The sequence below is a fragment of the Rhinopithecus roxellana genome, chromosome 15 (genome assembly GCF_007565055.1).
Source record: "Rhinopithecus roxellana isolate Shanxi Qingling chromosome 15, ASM756505v1, whole genome shotgun sequence".
Taxonomy (NCBI): Eukaryota; Metazoa; Chordata; class Mammalia; order Primates; family Cercopithecidae; genus Rhinopithecus; species Rhinopithecus roxellana.
In genome coordinates this window covers 32,770,039-32,791,547 of record NC_044563.1, presented here as the reverse complement: position 1 = coordinate 32,791,547, position 21,509 = coordinate 32,770,039, and the positions used below count along the sequence as shown (strand labels likewise).

At 41.6% G+C, this 21,509-nt stretch overlaps 1 protein-coding gene across 3 annotated transcripts in view; it reads right to left on the bottom strand.

Moving 5' to 3' along the window:
- AMOTL1 (angiomotin like 1) overlaps window positions 1-21,509 on the bottom strand; it is a 183,256-nt gene that overhangs the window by 66,082 nt on the left and 95,665 nt on the right. For all 3 annotated transcript variants that reach the window (XM_010360570.2, XM_010360571.2, XM_010360572.2), the window contains one exon: window positions 18,693-19,617. In XM_010360570.2, the coding sequence (XP_010358872.1) occupies window positions 18,693-19,617 (925 nt within the window). The remainder of the gene's footprint in view (window positions 1-18,692; window positions 19,618-21,509) is intronic.

The window sequence follows — 21,509 nt, the reverse complement described above, 5'->3', positions numbered from 1 at the left end:
ATGGTTAATTTACAGAGAAATTGAACTAATTTTATCTCTCAACATTGGCCCTTACAATCTCATGCCCACCTCTTCCACAATAGTCTCTGGGTCTTGAGGAGTATAGCTTTAATTTCTGGCCCTGTGTCTCACAAACACAGTTTATTTTGGTTGGCATCTTCTACCGGATCTGAAGATGTGGTTTTAACTGCTGTCAGGGTTTAAGACTGAAGAGGACTTGGTGTCCTGTTTAGACCCAGAAGTCAAAGCTCTGTAACTTAATGACACAAGGACTTTAAGAGCAAAATACAGAAAGTTATATGAATGTGATAACTTTAATTTGAAAAAATTTTTAATCTCAGTTTTTTCTAAGCAAACCAAAACTTAATAACAATGGTACTTATTTCAATAAAACATAAAATGTGTTTGTTAGGCCAGTTACAAAAAGGCAAAAGAAAAGATCTTCTGCAGTGCCACTGCTATTCCCTGTGGGGTGTCCATTTATTATCAATAACCTGAAAGTCAAACTAATAAAAAGGGTACTTCAATTAGACATAGAAAGAGTGTTTCTTAGGTAACAAGCGAAAATTTTTAGATTCATAGAACCATCTAAAGCCAAGAGCACAGACTGATATGCTGCAGAAGACATTTCCTTTAGGCCTTTAGGATAAAATATTTTTAGCATAAGGCCACAACAAACAGACAGCACCTGAGGAATAAAACTTACGGGAGCCAAAACTGAGTTGAAGGAGATATTTAACTATTTCAGGGCTTTTAAAAGGGGAGACAAAGCTGAAACAGCAAGACACAATAAAAGTTAAACTTTGGGTTAAAAAAATTAAAATGTCTTGTAATTTTGTTAAGGGTAAATCAATACCTTAAGAAAGTTTCATTGTACTACCCAATTCTTTAGTGCATAAGTGTTTTTTTAAAATATCAAAATGCAATCTCTAGAAAGACCATTGTAAATAATTTCTCTTTAATCACAGACAACTTGATCATATAGTTTTTCTTCCCCCATAAAACTTTATTTTTACAAATCTTATTATGACTTACACAGACCATTCATGGCATACTTGGACTCTCTGGTTTGTCCTGAACATCCTTCTTTCTTAACCAGTCATTTTATTCTAGGACAAAAATTTACCATATAAGATTCTTTCTCATATAAAATTATTTTCCTTTTTAACCTTTCTTGCCAAAAATACCTTTTTATATTTATAATTTTTTTACAATGCTTTTATACATTGGTTACCATTACCTTGTTTTATCAATAACTTTTAAATAAACTTTGAATAGCCAAAAATTATTTTCCTTTAAATAAGAACACATTTCTTTTTCAGAAAAACGTTTTTCTATAATTTATTTAAAAATTAGAAATGACCCAGACATTCAATGAATATGTATTATTTAACTTTAGATTTTAAATTATGTGATAAGTTTATTTGTAGGCATTTATTCCACTACATTTATCTAATTAATTGTGTTTTCACCCAGATTACTTATTAAAACTGTGATAGTTATTATTAAAAATGTTAACCATTTTGTAACCTGTGTTCAGGTTTTCCTAAGAACCTTAACATTAGATAATTTTTGTTTGTTTTTGCCAATAACTCAGGATTTAGCTGTTTTCATTTACTGAACAATATTGAATTCCTTATTTATCAAATTTTACATAAAGATAATTTTCCTTTGTGCTACATTCATAACTTTATAGCCCTCATGCCAAATTTTTACATCTAGCAGAGACAATTAGGCCACTTTACCAATGAATCTAAACAATAATGTATGTTGACAATTCTGAAGCCATTTCTAATTACATTTCACAAATACTTTTAAAACTAGCTTATTTATTAAAAATTTACTTAAGTCACATAAACTTGAAAAAACATTTGGCTTAAAGTCTTTTTTTTCTGATAAAGTGTTTGATTTAAGCACTTTTTCTTTTTTTTTTTCTTTTTTTTTTTCTGAGATGGAGTCTTGCTCTGCCGCCCAGGCTGGAGTGCAGTGGCCGGTTCTCAGCTCACTGCAAGCTCCGCCTCCCGGGTTTACGCCATTCTCCTGCCTCAGCCTCCCGAGTAGCTGGGACTACAGGCGCCCGCCACCTCGCCCGGCTAGTTTTTTATATTTTTTTAGTAGAGACGGGGTTTCACCGTATTAGCCAGGATGGTCTCGATCTCCTGACCTCGTGATCCGCCCGTCTCAGCCTCCCAAAGTGCTGGGATTACAGGCTTGAGCCACCGCGCCCAGCCAGCACTTTTTCCTTTAAGCCAATTAATTAGAGCTTTTATGTATTTTTAGTAGTGAAACATACACATGACACAAATACATAGATATACTATACACGTAGATAGAAATAGATCTTATAGATTCATAACAACTCTTTTTTTGCTACTATTTTAGACTTCTAATTTCTTGATAACATGTTTTATTACTCCAGACAGATGTCAGCTATGTAGCCCTAAATTTTGCATCTTAAAGGACCAACTCTTAGGTGAAAAATCAGATAGTGAAATTTATATTATCTCAAGGTGCAGAGAGAAAGAGTCTGGTGGTACTACAGGGAGATTAAAAACGGATGTCAAGGCCGGGCGCGGTGGCTCAAGCCTGTAATCCCAGCACTTTGGGAGGCCGAGACGGGCGGATCACGAGGTCAGGAGATCGAGACCATCCTGGCTAACACGGTGAAACCCCGTCTCTACTAAAAATACAAAAAAACTAGCCGGGCGAAGTGGCGGGCGCCTGTAGTCCCAGCTACTCGGGAGGCTGAGGCAGGAGAATGGCCTAAACCCGGGAGGCGGAGCTTGCAGTGAGCTGAGATCCGGCCACTGCACTCCAGCCCCGGCGACAGAGTGAGACTCTGCCTCAAAAAAAAAAAAAAAAAAAAAAAAACGTTCTAAATTTAGTCTCTCTCTTTTAACTGGATCTGTGAACTCTGGGCAGAGCCCACACTGAATCCTGGGTCTCCAAAAAGAGAACTAGTATGGGGCTAGACCACGTGACACTTTCACAGTGCACTTTTTTTTTCAAACAAAGACATTTCTCTAAGTGTCTAAACTACACTCTTTCTTACTTTAAACACCCCAGAATAATCTCTGCTACAATAACTATTTTAGTGCAAAAAAAAAAAAAAAAAAGAAAAGAAAAGAAATGAGGTAACATACTACCAAAGCAAGCAGTTTAAGATCTGAGACCAACATATCTGTTTACACTCTTGGGGTTCCATAAGGAAAAACAGAGGTTTCTCCCCAAAAGGGAGTCCAGTGCCTTCTCTGTTTTCTTTAAGGAATCCTGGGCTATTAGAAACTATTTCAGGTCCCTTATGCAGCAGAGTGTGGCAAGAGAAAGGAGAGAGAGCAGAAGTAAATGGAGAAAACAGAATTCAGTCAACTGAGAAGAGAAAAAAACTTTTTCTCAAAAAAAAAAAAGAAAGATCCTAGGAGAGAAAATAAATATAAAAGCCACACACACACACACACACACACACACACACACACACACACACACCCCTTGGATATTAGCTTTTAATTGACTGCTAACCATTGAGCTACTTAAGAAAAAAAAAACTTTTAAATCTCATTACCATATTTTAGCTAAAACAAATTGCTGATATTTCAAAACTAATACAAATGTCAAACCAGAAAGAGCTTGATTTAGGAACTAAACCCAGGCTGTCATGGTGACAAAAAATTGGGGGCAGAACCTTAGCTACCTTTAGCTACTGAACTGCAACGTGGGGCAACAGCCATTGCTACTCCAGTTTGGCTTGGCTTGTTAAGTAAATAAAGGTGCCCTTGTTATGTAAATAAAGTCCCTCAGGTAGTCAAAATCAAAAATCTTTCAGGCCTGCGCCGGAGCCTGTAATCCCAGTACTTTCGAGGCAGGTGGATTGGCTGAGGTCAGGAGTTCGAGACCACCCCGGCTAACATGGTGAAACCCCCGTCTCTACAAAAAATACAAAAAAATTAGTCGGGCGTGGTGGCAGGTGCCTGTAGTCCCAGGTACTCAGGAGGCTGAGGCAGGAGAATCGCTTGAACCTGGGAGGTGGAGGTTGCAGTGAGCCAAGATTACGCCACTGTACTCCAGCCTGGGCGACAGAGCAAGACTCAACCTCCCAGACCAAAAAAAAAAAAAGAATCGTTTTTTTCCTTTTGCTGGCTGTCATTTTCCTTTTCCCTTTTTTTTTTTTTTTTCAGTTATGGGAATTTAGCCAAATCAGAGGCCTTGTTCCCCATAATTTTAAACTCTCCCTTGGATTTGATCAAGTCAGACAGAGCTGGTCAAACCCAACAGGAAAAAGATGGAAACAACAACAGAAACAAACAAGCAACAACAACAACAACAAAACTGTTATGCAAAACAAACAATCTCACAATTTATACAATTACTGAGCACTTTAAAGGTAAGGAGAAATGAAGACCAGCTGGTTGTTAAATTTAGCCAAGACAAAACTCCAATTCAGCTACTTATCTAGGAGTGGGCCTCAGGCTAATGACTGCTCTCTACCATCCAAGAAACAGGAAAAACCTCTAACTTGCCTTCCCTGTTGGAAGCAAGCTAAAACTCCAGAAAGGAATTACCTGCACTCCATCATGCAGAAAAACTTGCCTTCCTTGTTGGAAGAAAGCAAGATTCCAGAAAAGGAGCTGTACAGCAAAATAAACTTTATATCTCGATCACATTGGAGAGATCAGGGATTCTCTGGAGAGGGAGTTCCCAGGCCTCAGCAAATTGTCCTATTGATCTGAGCCATAAAGGTAGCTTAAGCTGCTACCAAGCACCCGTAGGAGATTTGTCAAAGGACAGGGGAACCACCACTCAGAATCCCTTCAGGTTTCCAATTTGTGAACCCAAAAGTATCTGAGACAGATCTCAATCAATTTAGAAAGTTTACTTTGTCAAGTTTAAGAATACACCCATGACACAGCCAATGAATGTAAGATGTATATTGGTTTGGTCCAGAAGGGCAGGACAACTTGAAGTGGGGGAGGGGGCTTCCAGGTTATAGGTAGATAAGAGACAACCTGTTGCATTATTTTGAGTCTCTGATTAGCTTTCAAATGAATACACAATTTACATGTGAGAGGAGGGTAAAAGAAGAGTCACTTACGCCTTAGTCTGGCTTAGTGAAACAAGAGGGCAGAGAAAGAACCACATGAATTTGTCAGGTAAACAGAGGGATGATTTTGAGTTGTGTCTAGCCTTTGTTCATATGGAATTTCCTTGTGGGCAAATTGTGAGGAAAGTAAATAGTTTTTTGTTTGTTTTGTTTTATCTTTGTAGCTATCTTAAGAATAAAATAGGAGACAGGTTTGCCTGATACAGTTCCCAGCTCGACTTTTCCCTTTGGCTTAGTGATTTTGGGGTCCCGAGATTTATTTGCCATTCACAAAAGCAAACAAAGTCTTGTTGTGTAGTTCTCCAACCATAGCTGTCTCTCTTCTGCAGAGACTTGGGAAACTCATTTTCCTGTTAATCTCAACCACGGGTCGCAATCGGGGAACTGCAGGTTAGATACTAAGCATTAGCATGAAACCCCAAATCATCCACATTCCGTATCAAAGGGCTGAGTCAGTCCTCTGAAGAGCCAGCTGCTTCTAACCAGTAACAGTGACATGTGCGACCTTCCATAACTTGTAGCCATCCACAGCCAAAGCGCTCAGAGCTACCCTCATTCTCCACAGGAGGTCACCGAGCCTTATTTTCCTTTTAAGTATATTTGCTGAAATGTTTGTGAGCCTATCAGCCTCTGTATCTCTCATTTTCTAAGTATTTCTCATAGCCAGGTTTCCTCTGAATGCAACTCCTAACAGCTAAATGTCAAACTCTAGAAGACAATTTGACAAGGATCACTTCAGCCTTCCCTACATGGATATGCAGACCTTCACATAAATTGCCACGGAATAAGTCCAACAGATCCTAATAGAGTAATTAGCCTCAGGCCTTGCTTGGTAACTAAACTCAAGACACTCCATCTGGGCTCAGGATGTATTTCCCAGCTGGATTTCCTTAGGCCTTCAATTTAGCAGCCCTTCCATTTCATGTTGAAATAACTGGGATCAAAGTTCCCCAGGCAAGGTAAAGAACTGGAGAGCTCAATGCAATTCTTTATTCCATAAGTGACTTCACCTTGCAACCATCTGCAGTTTTCAGAAAAGAATGTTATCAGCGGAGACACCTAAATCATCCCTCCTCTCTCTCGCTACACACCCACTGCATAACCTGCCATCTCTGTAGACACAAAGCGTTTCTGCATCTTGGTGAATTTGTGCCCCTTCCAGGCTGAAGTGTGTGTGAATATACATGTCGTCTCGTGTGTACAAAGAGGTCCAACTCCACCACAAGAGTGAAATTCACAATGTCCCGCTTTCACCTCAGGTCACAGGAGCTTCGATCAGGAATGGACACAAAACACCACATATCTGTCACTGAGTTAGTGCTTCCTGCAGGCTGGCTAAATCCTACAATAATACATTTTTCAGGGAAAGAGGTTATCTTGGTAAGAGTCAAAATACCACAAATTACACCACTGCTTTCAAATGAAAGGGCAGAAACCCATTCCCACTTCCTGAGTATTCCCCTTCACACTTCACTTAATGTGAAGAAGAAACGCAGCTGTCTCCTACAGGCTGAGGTGGGCACAGGTGAGTCTACAACTCCCTCCCCTCCTACTCAGGTAGCTTCGGATGGGGCTTCCATCTTTTAGCATTTAACTCTGGGATTTGGAAGTCACTTATGGTCAACTGGGAGCTTATCTTCTCCATCATCTTTTTATGTCATGTAGCAATTACAAGGAAAACCAAGGAGAGAGGCCGAAATCAGGCGATAGTGCTTTCTTGATGCCAGCATACGTCGTCAGTGATGGTGACTAGTTACCTGAATGACAGTGCAGAAAAGGCAGGTTTGCCAAGCTTAAGGGATAGAAAAGAATGGGCTTTTTCAAAATGGGAAGTTTTCTATCAAACAGAGAGCACTGGCCTCACAAATAACTCAGTTACACATTCATGCTAATAAATACCACATTACGATGGACAAACTGCAGGCAGGACAGAAACTTCTATTCCTTGGCTCCACTGCTCAGCCAGCTGGGGTGAGTGAGCTCAAGGGTCTGTATAAGCAGATCTGAGCTTAGTGCAAATGAGGGAGAAAGAGTGTCAGGAGGGAACGGGACAATTTCACAGAAAATCGTACCAGTGCTATGAAACAGCCCATCCTTGGCTGTTTCATAAGATAATGTTATTGATGGGCCCCTATCAGGATAAACACGTCCTAGTAATGGGGACACAAAGAAAAGGGGAAAAGAGGCTGGGCGCGGTGGCTCACGCCTGTAATCCCAGCACTTTGGGAGGCCGAGGCGGGCGGATCATAAGGTCAAGAGATCGAGACCACGGTGAAACCCCCTCTACTAAAAATACAAAAAATTAGCCAAGCGCTGTGGCGGGTGCCTGTAGTCCCAGCTAGTTGGGAGGCTGAGGCAGTAGAATGGCGTGAACCCGGGAGGCGGAGCTTGCAGTGAGCCGAGATAGTGCCACTGCACTCCAGCCTGGGCGATAGAGCGAGACTCCGTCTCAAAAAAAAAAAAAAAGAAAAGGGGAAAAGAGAGGATGGGAGCCCACACTTATTGATAAACTACTTGTGACTAGAACTCCATGCTCTAATTGTCTATTTGTGAGCCTGTTTCCCTATTAGATTGTGAAATCAGAGAGGAAGCTTACTAGACATCCTGTATCTCCGTTTCATGGGACTACAATGCCACTTATACAGTTGTTAGAGTCTGATACACAGTAAGCACTGCACAAATGTTAGATGTTCTTACCATGATTATAATTATTATCATTGTATCCCACAGCCCCTAATACAGAGTCTAACACTGGACATTCATGAGAAGCCTGGTAAATTTTTTCTACGATGGCAAACATTTATTGAACACTTTTTATAATCCAGCCACCAGGGTATCCACTGCTACACGCATCATCGCATTTTGACCTTTATATAACAGATATCATTATCAGTTTATTCAGAAGAAGAAAACAACACACAGAATGGTAACCTGCAAAATATAGTAACAGATAAAGATGACACAGGCATAAACAAGATTCAGGCCTGAGCTTTCCAATTCCAGAGTCCCCGCAGTGAACTACTTCCCTACACTGGTGAATGCAAAAGGGAAGGCAGCCATCCTCTGGACCTGTGCTCCTGAGTTCTTAACGCTCACCTGCGGCCCAATCTGAGCCATCATTGTGTCCACGCTCTACACCCTAAATGGGCAACCTCAGGTAAGCAGGAGGGCTAGCAGCCTGCCTCTGAGTTGTTTTCTCAAACTGGAACTTACATTCAACATTATTATCTGCTCTCAGGCTAATATCTTGCCTACAAAGAGGATTCAACTAGCATTTATTGAAGGTCTGTGCTATTTCCTAGGCACTACATTCCATCATCTTGCTTAATTCTCACAGAAATGAGACAGGCACCACTGCCCCTATTTTCATGAGAAAACCCAGGTTCAGGAGGTCAAACAACAGCTCTTTCTCCTTTCTCTAGGAACCAAATGAGCTTTGGAACAAACAGGAAGTGATCGTTTTTCCCTCTGCTACCAAACTGACTGACTATTTAAATATGTCTGAGCAGGGCTGCAAGTGCCTCTTCTCCCAAGTCCACAGTTATATATGAAAAACCGAAATCATATGAATTTAAAAGCTATGTGTAAGAGACAAAATATAGCCTCCTAGGCTGGTCCTCCATTGTCAATGATCTGGGCTAAGCTTGTCCAATGCGAGTCACATGCAGCCCAGGACGCCTTTGAATGCAGCCCAACACAAACTCATAAACTTTTTAAAAACATGATGAGACTTTTCTGCGATATTTTTTTTAAGCTTGTTGGCTATTGTTAGTGTTAGTGTATTTTATGTGTAGCCCAAGACAATTATTTTTCTTCCAGTGTGGCCCAAGGAAGCCAAAAGACTGAACACCCCTGATCTGGACCATGCTGTATACAGCCCAACTCCCAGAATTTGCACCCATTTCTTTCCTCTGAATTTACAACTCTGCCTGAGTCACCCTCACTGGCTTTATGTCATGTTACTGGTTCTCTTAAATTTCTATTTGAAATAATACCACTGAATATTTTATATATGTGCATCTTTTCTCCCTTATCATTAACATGCAAATTTTCTAAAGACAGACAATTATGACTTACACTGAGTTGGCACCCAATAAACTTTTATCAATTTAGTCCTAAAGCTTAAGAGTAAGTTAGACCATATCTGCTTGATGGGTTTTCAAATAAATAGATAAACCTTCAACACTATATTAAGGGAGAGCTCTCTGGCATTTAGATTTGTTCTGGATATTATAAGTGGACTATGGAATCATAAAGTTGCCAATATGATAACATAGCTTGGTGCCACTGCCCTTCTTCTCATGAATTTGAGGTCACAGAAGGCAGCTCAAACTGGAGCAATGATGTATTCGGATTGAGGAAACAAGGTCATCAGTAACATCTGATCAAACGTCCATTTGCTCCTCTGCATACAACAAGCCTTCATAAATAAACTCACGTTTTTACATTATGCTTGCAAATAAATGTGCCTTGAATAAATAGCACTTTACATCACTGTGTTCTTTAATTCTCACAAACTTGGGCATTCACTGCTCTCATTCCATATACGGTATTATCCTATTTTATGAGCATCCAAATCAAGGCTCAGAGGATTCACATGACAAACCACAGATCTCACAGTCTGTACAAGGCAAATAATGGGCCTAGAGCCCACCATATTCCCACCTCATCAGGGTACCCCACCATGTGGGTACAGGAGTGCACTGTTCCTTAATACGGGGTCTCTTTCTTTTATCCTAGGATTGCCCTTCTTTAGCCTTGTAATCATGGACAAGTTTTAACCTCTTCTTCGCCATTAAATGGTGATAATAGTACCTACTTCACAGAGTTATTGTGAGAATGAAATGAGATGATGTGCTTAGTGTCTCTCTTTAGGAAAGCACTTCATAATGGTTAGCTTCTGTTATCATCACACACTGCTAACGGATGACAGAAGAAAGGCAAGAAGCACCACCCTTGGATTGCCCTTCCTCTTCGAAGACCATGAGCTAAGAATCACAGTCCCTGTCCCTACAACCTGTGTGAGGAATCACGGCATGATCCAGCACCACGGAATGCAGTGCCATGCACAACCAGAGCATGGTCTGGACTGATGTCGGTGCATGTCAGTACATGCTCTCAGACACAGATTCTCATTCCTTCTAGTCCTACACTGTCCAAACAGTGGCCACTAGCCACTAGGCTATTGGGCACTTGAAATGTGGATAGTTTGAACTGAGATGTGCTCTAAGGGTAAAACAGACATTAGAACTTTAAGACTTAGGGCCAGGCGCAGTGGCTCATTCTGTAATCCCAACACTTTGGGAGGCCGAGGTGGGTGGATCACTTGAGGTCAGGAGTTCGAGACCAGCCTGGCCAACATGGTAAAACCCCATCTCTACTAAAAAATACAAAAATTAGCCCAGCGTGGTGGCATGTGCCTGTAGTCCCAGCTGCTTGGGAGGCTGAGGCAGGAGAATCACCTGAACCCAGGAGGCGGAGGTTGCAGTGAGCTGAGATCGAGCCACTGCACTCCAGCCTGGGCGACAAAGTGACTCCATCTCAAAAAAAAAAAAAAAAAAAAAAAAAGAATTTGGAGACTTAGTAGAAAAGGAAAATACCTCACTGAGAGTTTTTAATATTGATTACCTGTTAAAATGACAGTATTTTGGATGTAATGGGTTAACTAAATTTTTTTAATGTTTCTAAATGAGTTAACTAAACTATGCTTTAAAATTAATTTCATTTGTCTCTTTCAAACTTCTTAAGATGTCACTGCTAGAAAATGTTTAATGAGATACGTGGCTCACGTTACATTTCTATTGAACAGTGAGTGCTGCTCTAGACCATTGTGCATGTACCCCAGAAGGCCTGGTTCTGGAGAGCCAGTTCCAGATTTCAGTGAGCATCAGAGCAACTCATGCAACAGACTAGCTGTTCCCATTCTGTGGTCCCCAGATCCTCAAGCATCAATGGTGAGGTCAGGAGTTCGAGACCAAGCCAAACTCAATGTATTAAACTCTATGTTCATCTATAATTAGGCCATCAGGCTAATATGTAATAAAAAATACTTGTTTGACAAAAATTTTGCAAGACATGACAAGAAAATAAAAAAAAATCAATGGGTAAACAGACAAAGGATGTAGTAAAGTAATTCATAAAGAGAAAATGCAGGGGCTAAGTACACATTTTCCTATGCAAAATTAATAGAGAAATTAAAATCAAAACATTTCTCAGTTTGTCAATATTAACAAATTTCTCAAGATATAATACATATTAGGCTTCTGCCTTTGTAAAAAATAATCCCGAGAAAAAAGACTGGAAGGAACTATTGCAAAAGGAAAAAAAGACCGGAAGGAGCTATTGCTACAAGTAATGGGACTACAGATTTTTCTTCTACTCTTGATACTTTTCTGTTCTTTACACACTTTCTACAATGAACATGTATGGCTACTTAAAAAAATTTTATTAATACATGTACATTATATATAGAAAAATTAGAAAACATAGATAACCCAAAAACTCAGCATTGTTATTTTAATAATCAGAAAAAATGTAAACAAAATGAAATTTAAATGAGGTTAAATAATATAGGGCTTCTTGGCTGTGAAGAGGTTCAAATTTGAATTCCGTTGACTTAATAAAAATACCTCTTATTTATATACAGCTTTGCAACTTACAGTATTTTCCTATAATTTTCTGGTCCTTGAAGCAACATAGTGAACAGAGGATTTAACAGTGGTATCTCTGGATAATAAGACTGGGGCAATTTCTATTTTCTTTCTTTTGGGGGGTGGAATGGAAGTTATCTGTATTTCTAAATTTTGTGCAATGAATATGTTTTATTTATCTAAGGAAGAAAATCAGTTATTATGGCAAAAACCACAATTACTTTTGCACCAACCTAATAGTTTTAGGGAAAAAAATGAGCTGTAACATTTAGCAGATAAGGAAACTGAGGCTCTGAGAACTTATGCAATTTGCTACCAGAAGGAAGAGCCAGAACCCAAACCCCCTGAATGTTTTTTTTTTTTTTTTTTTTCAAACTCATGGAACTCCCCACTTGGACCCCTTTGATCATGTAGACACCTTAAATGTCATAACTGTTCAAATGAAGACTCTACTCTTGGGTAAACTAAGATCAGAATCATTGCTATCTAGGGTGGCTACAGATAACCCTCCTGTTAAGAGAAGTCACTCATTTAATGCATTGTTAGGTTTCCTGAGAAAGTAACCTGAACTTGACCCTAGCTTCTCGAAATACCCAGGCTGCAGAGCCGTTTGTCAGGACACACAGGGCATTTTATTTTGTTCATCCAGCCGTAATTCAGCTTAAATACTGGAGAAACTCCTGAGTTCCCATGCTGGTATTCAAAACACATGTTTAGCTGGTGGAATTTAAATAAGGCTCCATGGCCTCATTTTCGTTAAGGGCAATGCATCGTTTTTAATCCAACAGCCCTGGGTCTGGCTTACCTTTTCATCCCACAAAGCAATTCATTTTCATGATTGCATAAACTGCAAATCATAATTCCCCATTTTGGAAACATACACTTACTCCCAAAATTCTCCTCCCTCCTCCAGCCATGTCCAACACAAAGTAAGACAGGACCACCAAACCTTCTTTCTTGTAATATGGCACATCCCAAACACAGAGCCCACTAGGAGTAAGGCCTGTGATTTAGCAAATATCTTCATGCTTGTTCGTGTTTAGACTGGACTCGCTGCACTGGTGAGCTGACAGGGTTCCCTGAGGATAGGCGTTATCTTTAATTTGCCAAATGTACCCTTGGGCTGCCCCCACTTTACTTGTCCCTCCTCCCTGCACTGTCAGTGGGCATGTACCCAGAGAATGTCAGTGCCTCTGACTCTATTTTCAATAAAACCAAATCAGGTTTTCTGGGGGAAAATGCATAATGCATTTTTTAAAGGAAAATAGTGATTTGGGGAATAGGTCATACCACAGGTTCCCTCACTTAATGTATGACACTGCAAGCCCCCTGCCCTGATGAGAAAGAAGGTGGTGGTGATGGCTGTCTTGTGACAAGGCAAGAAGCCTGCTCTATCATAGGATATCCACAGCTCCTCTGGCTTTGACATCATCTTATATTTTAATCAACCTAGGATAGGAGGGCTGGGCCAAACACTACTATGTCATGTTTTTATAAAATATCTATCTACATACCAAAAAATCAAATTAATGTATTCATAGATGAACAAAATATTAATAAACAGTAACCACTCTTCTCTCTACTTCCGGGAAGCTAGTAAATCAAATCCCCTATGCTGAACAGACAAGACTGAGCCAAGATAAAGGCCAAAAAGGCAATGCACAGGCTGAGAGAGTGGAAACTGAGCCTTAAGTGTTCTTTTCATTGACAGGAGTCATTCTTAGTCTTTTTCCAAACTGATACTGCCTAAAACACACAAATTAGTCTTAAATTAGTATTTATCATCTTTCATAATGGAAACATTCTAATAAAAATGTCTAAAGAAAACCCACAACCCTCCCCCTAAGAATGAAAGCACCTCCAAATAAAAGCAAACCAAAAGACAGACGAAAGCCCACACCCAGAGCTGTCAGCCCCATTAAGTCTGGTCTGTGACAGTCTTCCCAGGTATCTGAAGAAAAAGAGGTATCCAGACAGCTTTCCTCCTAGAGTCTAGAATACTTCACCAGAATTCTGGTCCTGTTGAAAAAAACAGAAGGTGGGCAGAGCACAGGCTGGACATCACATGTGATATATTCTATAAATCTGATTAGAAATTTACCAGATTTAGTGACCCCAAGTGAAAGCTTAAATCTGTGGCTCCACTGCAAAGTACAGTGGTCAAGAGTTCACCCTCGTGGGAGACGCAGTGTGCACAAAGAGTTCCAGGTTTGCACCTGGCTCCTGCACTTCCAAGCTGCAGGCTGTAATCAAGTTAGTTAATCTCACTCTCTAAGCCTAAGTTTTTATTGTATCCAAAAATGGTGATATTAACAGTACCCCCTCTTTAGAGTTGTTGTAAAGATTAAGGGAGATGAGTAACCCACACAAAGTGCCTGGCACATAGTAAGCATTCATCCTCTTGCTACCACTACCACCACCACAACGGCTCCATTGTCACCCGCTAAGGGTGAAGATGGAGTTCTAGAAAACGGACAATCAGAGCAAGTATTAGAAAAAAACAGATTTTAGTTTATGCTGAATCCATTATAATATACAAGTCTTAAGAACAAGAAACATAAAAAGCCTGTTTTTGAGATCAAATAAATCTAAATAGCAAAGCATACTTCCCTCCCCCCAAAATTAACCTAGTTAGTTATAACGAGTTCAAATAGGAAGTTAAGACTATTTGCAGGCAGGGTGCAGTGGCTCACACCTGTAATCCTAACACTTTGGGGGACCACGGTGAATAGACTGCTTGAGCCCAGGAGTTTAAGACCAGTCTTGCCAACATGATGAAACCCCATCTCTACCAAAAAAAAATTACAAAAGTTAGTTGGGCATGGTGGCACATGTCTCTAATCACAGCTACTAGGGAGGCTACAGTGGGAGGATCACTTGAGCCTGTGAGGTAGAGGCTGCAGTGAGCTGTGACTGTGCTGTTGCACTCCAGCCTGAGCGACAGGCATCTCAAGACAACAACAGCAACAACAAAACACTATTTGCCTATTAAATTAGCAAATATTTTGCAATTATAATGATGTAATAACTAACATGGTCAAAGTGCAGTAAAATAGGCATTGTAATATTTTTACAAAGTTTTCTGGCATCAGAAGCTTTTAAATGTTTATTATAATTTACCCAATAATTTCATTTCTAAATAATGATTCATAAGGAAGTAAGCCAAAACATAGATAATTTGATATGCATGATGTTGTTCACTCTATTATGGAGAAAATGGTGTAAATGGTATACTTCATGACATATTATACAGCAATAACAATGTTGATTTTGAAAATATAAAGGATTGAGGAAAAAAGCTTGTGATACAATACTATCTTTCAAAAGCTAGGATACTAAACAATATAATTTATGATTATAATGTGAAAAAATTAATTTGTACAGGAAAAATGTTAGTGGGTGTATTATGAAAGTAGGATATTGTAAATAATTTTTCAGCATCTCTAGTTCCCAAATTTTTTGAAATATAGATAGCCTTCTTTGGAAAACAAATATACATGTTGACTAATATATTCTAAACTGCTTTGATAAAAAACAGATCATCCCTTGGTATTCATTCATGCATTCGTTTCCATTAACAGTGCAGATTGCATAAGCCAAGTCACTACTTCTGTAAGTGGTCTGTTTCCACAAAGAGTCAGAATTAATATCCAAATGCTTGCCTTTGCTGGGGGGTGGGGGTGGTCACAATTCTCCACAGTAACAACCTGTCTAATTCCCATCTTGTCCTCATTCTTATCCATTTACACTTTCAGGTTGACGAAAATGTATAGTGGAACAAGAGGAAAACCAGGGCCTTCATCTATAGCCAGCACATGTTCCCTGCAGGCCTCTGCTGCCTTAGCACTCCCATCCCCACCAGCCACAGTAGCTCACCCACATGGGCCAAGGTGGGTCAAGTCAATGAGGTCAAGGCCTCATCTCCCAGAGAGTTCCCATGAAAGGAGCCTAAAGGGCCTTATAATCATCTACCAAATATCTCCATCTTTAGGGCATCAGAGCAGGTGAGAGAATTTGTAAGCTATGGTGAGTCAAGAGTGATCACAAAAAATTCAAATTCTTACTCTTCTCATAAGTTCTATCACTTGTCTCTTTGGAGCTTTCTGCCTCTAGGCAAAAAGGAGTAACGTCTCAGCAATGTAATGGGTTGGACCAAACCACTGAATATTCATTACACACTGAGCCCACATTTGCAGTATCAGCCAGGGAGATGGACTCCATGATCTCCATCAGAGGCGTCTCCTTCTAGTCCAGGAGTCTATGTGGTTGTATGTACGTACACAATGGCCTGCAGCTTCCTAAACCATCATGATCAATGACAAATAGATAACCCTTTAAGTACAAGATAATGTGTCAGTGAAATGAAAGGGGCCCTACTTGTCTTCTGGGTCACAGGTAAGTTGAACCTCACACACTGCTGAGTTTTAGGTCCAATCCTTGGAGTTCAGGCCACGTTGAATGTGTTTGAAGCAGGGCTGGTATTGATGCAACACTGTTTACCCAGTCAGCCAAGGGCTGCACCACTGGAGCCATGCTGGCTAGCCATGGCCCTGTTCACAAAGAGGCCTTGTGGCTCCGGGGCCCAGCCTCAATGGCCTGTCTGTTACGTCTCCTGAGACATTTGATGCGTCATATCAACCAGCTGCCAAGCCTGGCAGTCAGCTCAAATCCCTCACACATTTCTTCTTCTTTCTAACGTCATAACTTTGAGACAAATGACCTCCAAAAGTGTTCCCCTCCGCCCCTGACCACTTCTCCCACCTCACATCACACCTATTACCAAATAATAAAAGGCAAAGTGATCCACTGTATGCATTTTATGGTATGTATATATTACTTTACAAATAGTAAAGCAAAGAAGAGGAAGGGGATTTCATTTCAGGATAGTTTCCCCTCTATCAAGCTCTAGAAGCTGAGTTAAATTATCGGGAAAAAGGGTGAAATATAATAAGCTAAACTCTGGTATGATGGTGGAATGACATCATGGCTTATTTTAAAAAACTGTGGTAAATAATCGTGATGCAAATACCAGGGATTTGATCGTTTATGACACAAGGAGCTATAAAGGGGGAAGAAGAGCCTCCTGGGTCCCATCTTGGATTCCTGGGAGGAGTCGGGTTATGCCCACTTAGGGAGAATGCATTCTCCTGCCTGGCCAAGATCTCACAGTTGGTTATGCTGCTTCCGAGCTGGCATTCTCAGCCTAATGTGGGGAAATGTGTCAGTGCTGGGAAGCCAGTGGCAGATCAGGCCACTCTCCCTCTGCCAAGCTCCAGCCTCCCCTTTCTCAGAAAATGTACAGCCAAGGTATGTCCTGCACATAGCCACTGAGGTCGTTTGGGGAAACCCTGGCTTGTTCAATTTAGAAACAGAAAAATAAAGCCCTTCATGAAAATGACATATCCAATAACAGGCAGTGGCCACGTGTCTTCTCTGTTCATGTTCCCTGCTCCTCCTTCAAAGTCAGCAACATCTAAACACTTCTGACTCCCAAAGTGTGATCTTCAGACCCAGTTTATCTCCTGAGAGCTTGATTCGTAATTCCCTTATTTCCATCTTCCCTGTTCCAGAACTTCTGTATCTAACCATTCCCTAAACCCTGTCAATTCTACTTCCCTACCTCTCTTAGCACATAATGCTCCTCTATTCTCACTGCCCAAGCTTCAGCCACCCTCACCAATTCTGATCTGGACTACTGAAAGCATCCTGGAGTTCCTTGTGGCGAAGGTCTCCCTTTCCTCTAATTCATGCACTGCCACCAAAATCAGCTATTAGACATCCACATACCATCCCTGCCTAAGAACACCACTTTTCCCAATTGCTTATGGATAAATTCTAAACTCCTTAGTATGACACCCAGAGACTGTCATCACCAACTTCCCTGTCCAAACACACCTCAACCAAACGGGTCCCAACTTCCCTGTCCAAACATATCTCCTGTCACTTCTTACCACACCCTGGCCCACCAGTGCTCTGCATTATTGCCACTCATTCAGACAAAAATCCTTATGACGTCTTTGTCTGAAGACACGGCACTCCCTCACACAGCACATACTGCTACTTCATCTCTACCCTACAATTCTGATTTATCCTTCAAGTTCCAACTCAAAAGTCACCTCCTCTGGGAAGCACTCCCCAACCCCTCCAGCTGTGAGTTATACCATCCTATCTGTTCTCCTAGCATTCTCTGTCCTAGAACAGCACATTGCATGGCAATGATCTGTTCAGATGCTGGTTTCCTCCAAGATAATGCTATAGGGTCCTGAAGGGCAGGGACCCCATCTCTGAACCAGGAACAGGGCTGCAGAGTAGAGCATACACTCAGCAGGTGCTGTTGAATCCATCAATCAACTGGAAGAATACAAGTGAAGGCTGTAGGGAGAATTAGGGCAAGGGAATGAATAGATTTTGGCCGTCAGGATACTTGAATGTAGCCCCCAGTTGCCTCAGAGCTGTGTCTATGAAATTCATTAATCTCTCCAGGCTTTAATTTCTCATCTGTTGAGTGAGGGGTGGCACTATGTGATTTCTACAGTCCCTTTAACTCCTCCATTCTAGCATTCAGACTACATTTTCCTTTAAAATCTACAATGAAAAAACCCTGTGGTAATAATATGTTCCAGGAGTTTGGACGGTCTCCACAAAGCCATTGGAAAATTGCTACTTTGCCAGGCCACTAGGCAGAGCTCCCAAGGATGGCTAACAAGTGAGGTCCCTTCCCTAAACCCATAAATCCCCAACTGCCTGCTGCTATGTTTGGAGAAAATCCCCCAGTTGCCCTCTACTCTATTTCACCCTATATATTCTGGCCACAAAGTGTTTTATTAAATATCATGCACAAGGAAAAGAAAAGCCTGATGACAAAAACCTAATCTGCTCTGAAAATAATAAATGCTAATAACATGACTGCTGAATTTTGAAAAGCCTCTACAGTTGATAATCACCTCGTTACCCCATACTCAGGGGGTGGCTGGTACCGCAGGACGGCCACATCTGTTCTCACAGGCTGAGGAGCAGGGTAGGGCTTGACCATCTCGTGGAGCATCCCAGGGTGCTGGTCACCATAGAAAAGTCCGTGCTCCTGGGTCTTGCTGACTGGGGACATCATTTGCTTGGTCTTGAAGGGGTACTCAGGTGGAGGACCCCGAGGGTCCAGCACTTTACCTGCAGGCTGAGCAGGGGAGGGCCCCCCTCCCGCTTTGAAGCCCTTTCCATTCCCCGAGCCGGGATGGTGTTGCTTGGCCCCATTCCTTTCCAGGGACAGCTGCATGATTCTCTCGCTGAGCGAGCGGACGTGGCCCTGCTTCAGTTCCTTCAGCGCCTCGTCCTTATGCGCCTGTCCACTGTTGGCACGGTTCACAGTGGGCCTCCCCTCAGTTCGGGACTTCTGACTGGTGCCCCCTGCCATGTAGTAACCATGGCCCACCGCCCCCTGCTGCTGTTGCTGCTGCTGCTGCTGCCCCCTGAAGAACTGCGACTGTGCTTTGGCCTCCTCGTAAGTGGGCAGTTCCTCGTTGTTCTGCTGAGGCTGCGTGGACCGGACCTGTTTCTCCATCACCGTATTGTCCACCTGGTGTTCTTGACCCTGCGGTTCTTGGCGTGCTGACTGGTAGACCATTTGTGGGTCTTCTTGAGTGAGGTTTTCCGTGGAAGAAAAGTTGTTTGTAGGGTGGGCTGGTCCTGCACTCCCTGTGGCCTGGTGCTGAATGGCCAGCAAGTTCATGTTCTCGGTTGGGGTGCCATACCGCAGTTGTTCCTGGATCAGCCGCTGCAATACTGTTCCAGCTGCCGCATCCTCGGAACCTCTCATTTCCACCTCTGAGATCCTCAGGAAGTTTGGGGAGTGGAAGTTACAAAGAGGATCTTCAACTAAAAGATAAACATAGGAAAAAATATATCAGGCAGTTCCACAAGAGATAAACACCTGTGGCTATGTGGTACATAATTAACATTCTAACTACAGCAAAATTTAAAAATAAGATTTAAAATGCACCATCACCTCCATGTACCTGGCAATGTCTCATGGAGTTTTCTTCTCCAATTTAGAGTGAGTCTACTATTCTCCATTCCCTCTCCTCTGCTTCTTCCTAAACATTGTTCCATCCTTGGACCCCCCCCCCCCTTTCCTCTGATCTCCCCACTAGCCCTTTCTCTTTATCACACAAACATACTCAAGTCTTTCCCATCTTAAAAAAATACAAAAGAAAACCAAATCAAGCCAAAAGAAACCACCTTTTCTTGGCCCTCCCATATACCTCTAACTACCACCCTGTATCTCTCTTTTCCTTCTCTTCTAGTTGTCTTTGGTAAGTACCCTACACTTGCTGTTGTCTCCCCTTCCCAAATGCTCCATCTGCCAACCTCCCCACTGCTCTGATCAGTAACCAAATCCAATGAGAATTTTTCAGCTCTCATATTATGCACCTAACCTTTCTGAAGCATCTGACATGGTTGGTCACCCTCTTCCTGCAATGCTCTCCTAATTCGGCCTCCAGGTCACCCCACCTCTTGGTCCTGGCTCTTGCCTCTCTCTATGCACCATCTCTGGCTCCCTTCTCTCCACCTGTCCTTTAAATTCTGGTGTTTCCCACAGCTCTGTCCTGAGTGCTATTCCACCTTTACACATCTCCCAGTGACACCATACCTACCCCTTGTCATCAGCTACTGACTCATGACCCATACATCTACAACTGCCAGATGATGGCCCTGAGTCCTTCTAACTTAACATGTCTTCCTCACCCTAAATGTCTTTACCCATCCATCCCAACTCCTGTATTCCCTGCCTCATCTACTTTCTGTCAAACCAGAAAACTGAAGGTTTTCCAAAATTCCTTCCTCTCCCTTAACCCCAACATCCAGACAGCCACTGCCTGTCAATTTGACCTTCTCAACATCTCTGCCAACCCTCTTTCTTATTCCTGTGCCAATCTCCAAGTTCATCATTAATAACTTCAATACAAAGACAAGAACTACTTTAAACATGTATATGATGTGCCAGGTATTGTACTAAATTCTCTCCATGTGTTACTTCATTCATTTCACATATAACACTAAGAGGTAGATACTAATTCCCTCAACTTACAGATGAGGAGAGAGATTCACAGAAGGTAAATCGCCGAGGCCACCAGGCAGGAGGAAGCAGAACCGGGATATGACACCAAGTGTGTGTTCATTCCGCATTACAAGTTCTCGGCATCACGTACCCAGGTCATTCCAATAGCCTCCTTATCGATTTCCCTAACACTCGTCTTATTCCCACTTCCAAACCCACCCCTCTGACCTCAGTGTATCTGGCACACTACCTTGAAAGATTGTTCCAATAGGGAAATCTAATCATGTCACTCCTCTGCACCAAAATTCCTCAATAATCAATTACAGGATGAAACTGACATTCTATCATATGATGTAGCAGGTACTACCTACCTATCCAACAACATTTCATGCTGCTCCCATCTCCCACTGGCAACCCTTTGGAGTTTAAGCTCCAGCAATACTTATGTACATATAGTTTCCAAGACATGCTAGCTCTCTCCAGCCTCTGGACCTTTGCTTGTCTTCCCTCTGCCTAGAAAGACGCATCTTACCATGTCTCTTGGGAAAATTCTTGGACAAGTGATAGCTCCAAAGCTACCTTCTGAGTAAAACTTTTCCTGCTGCAGCCCTGTAGGCCTAAGCCTCTTTCTCCAATGTCCCCACTCCATTTGTATATATTTCATTGCAGCAATTCTCACAGTAGATGGCAATTACTTATTTATACAAGA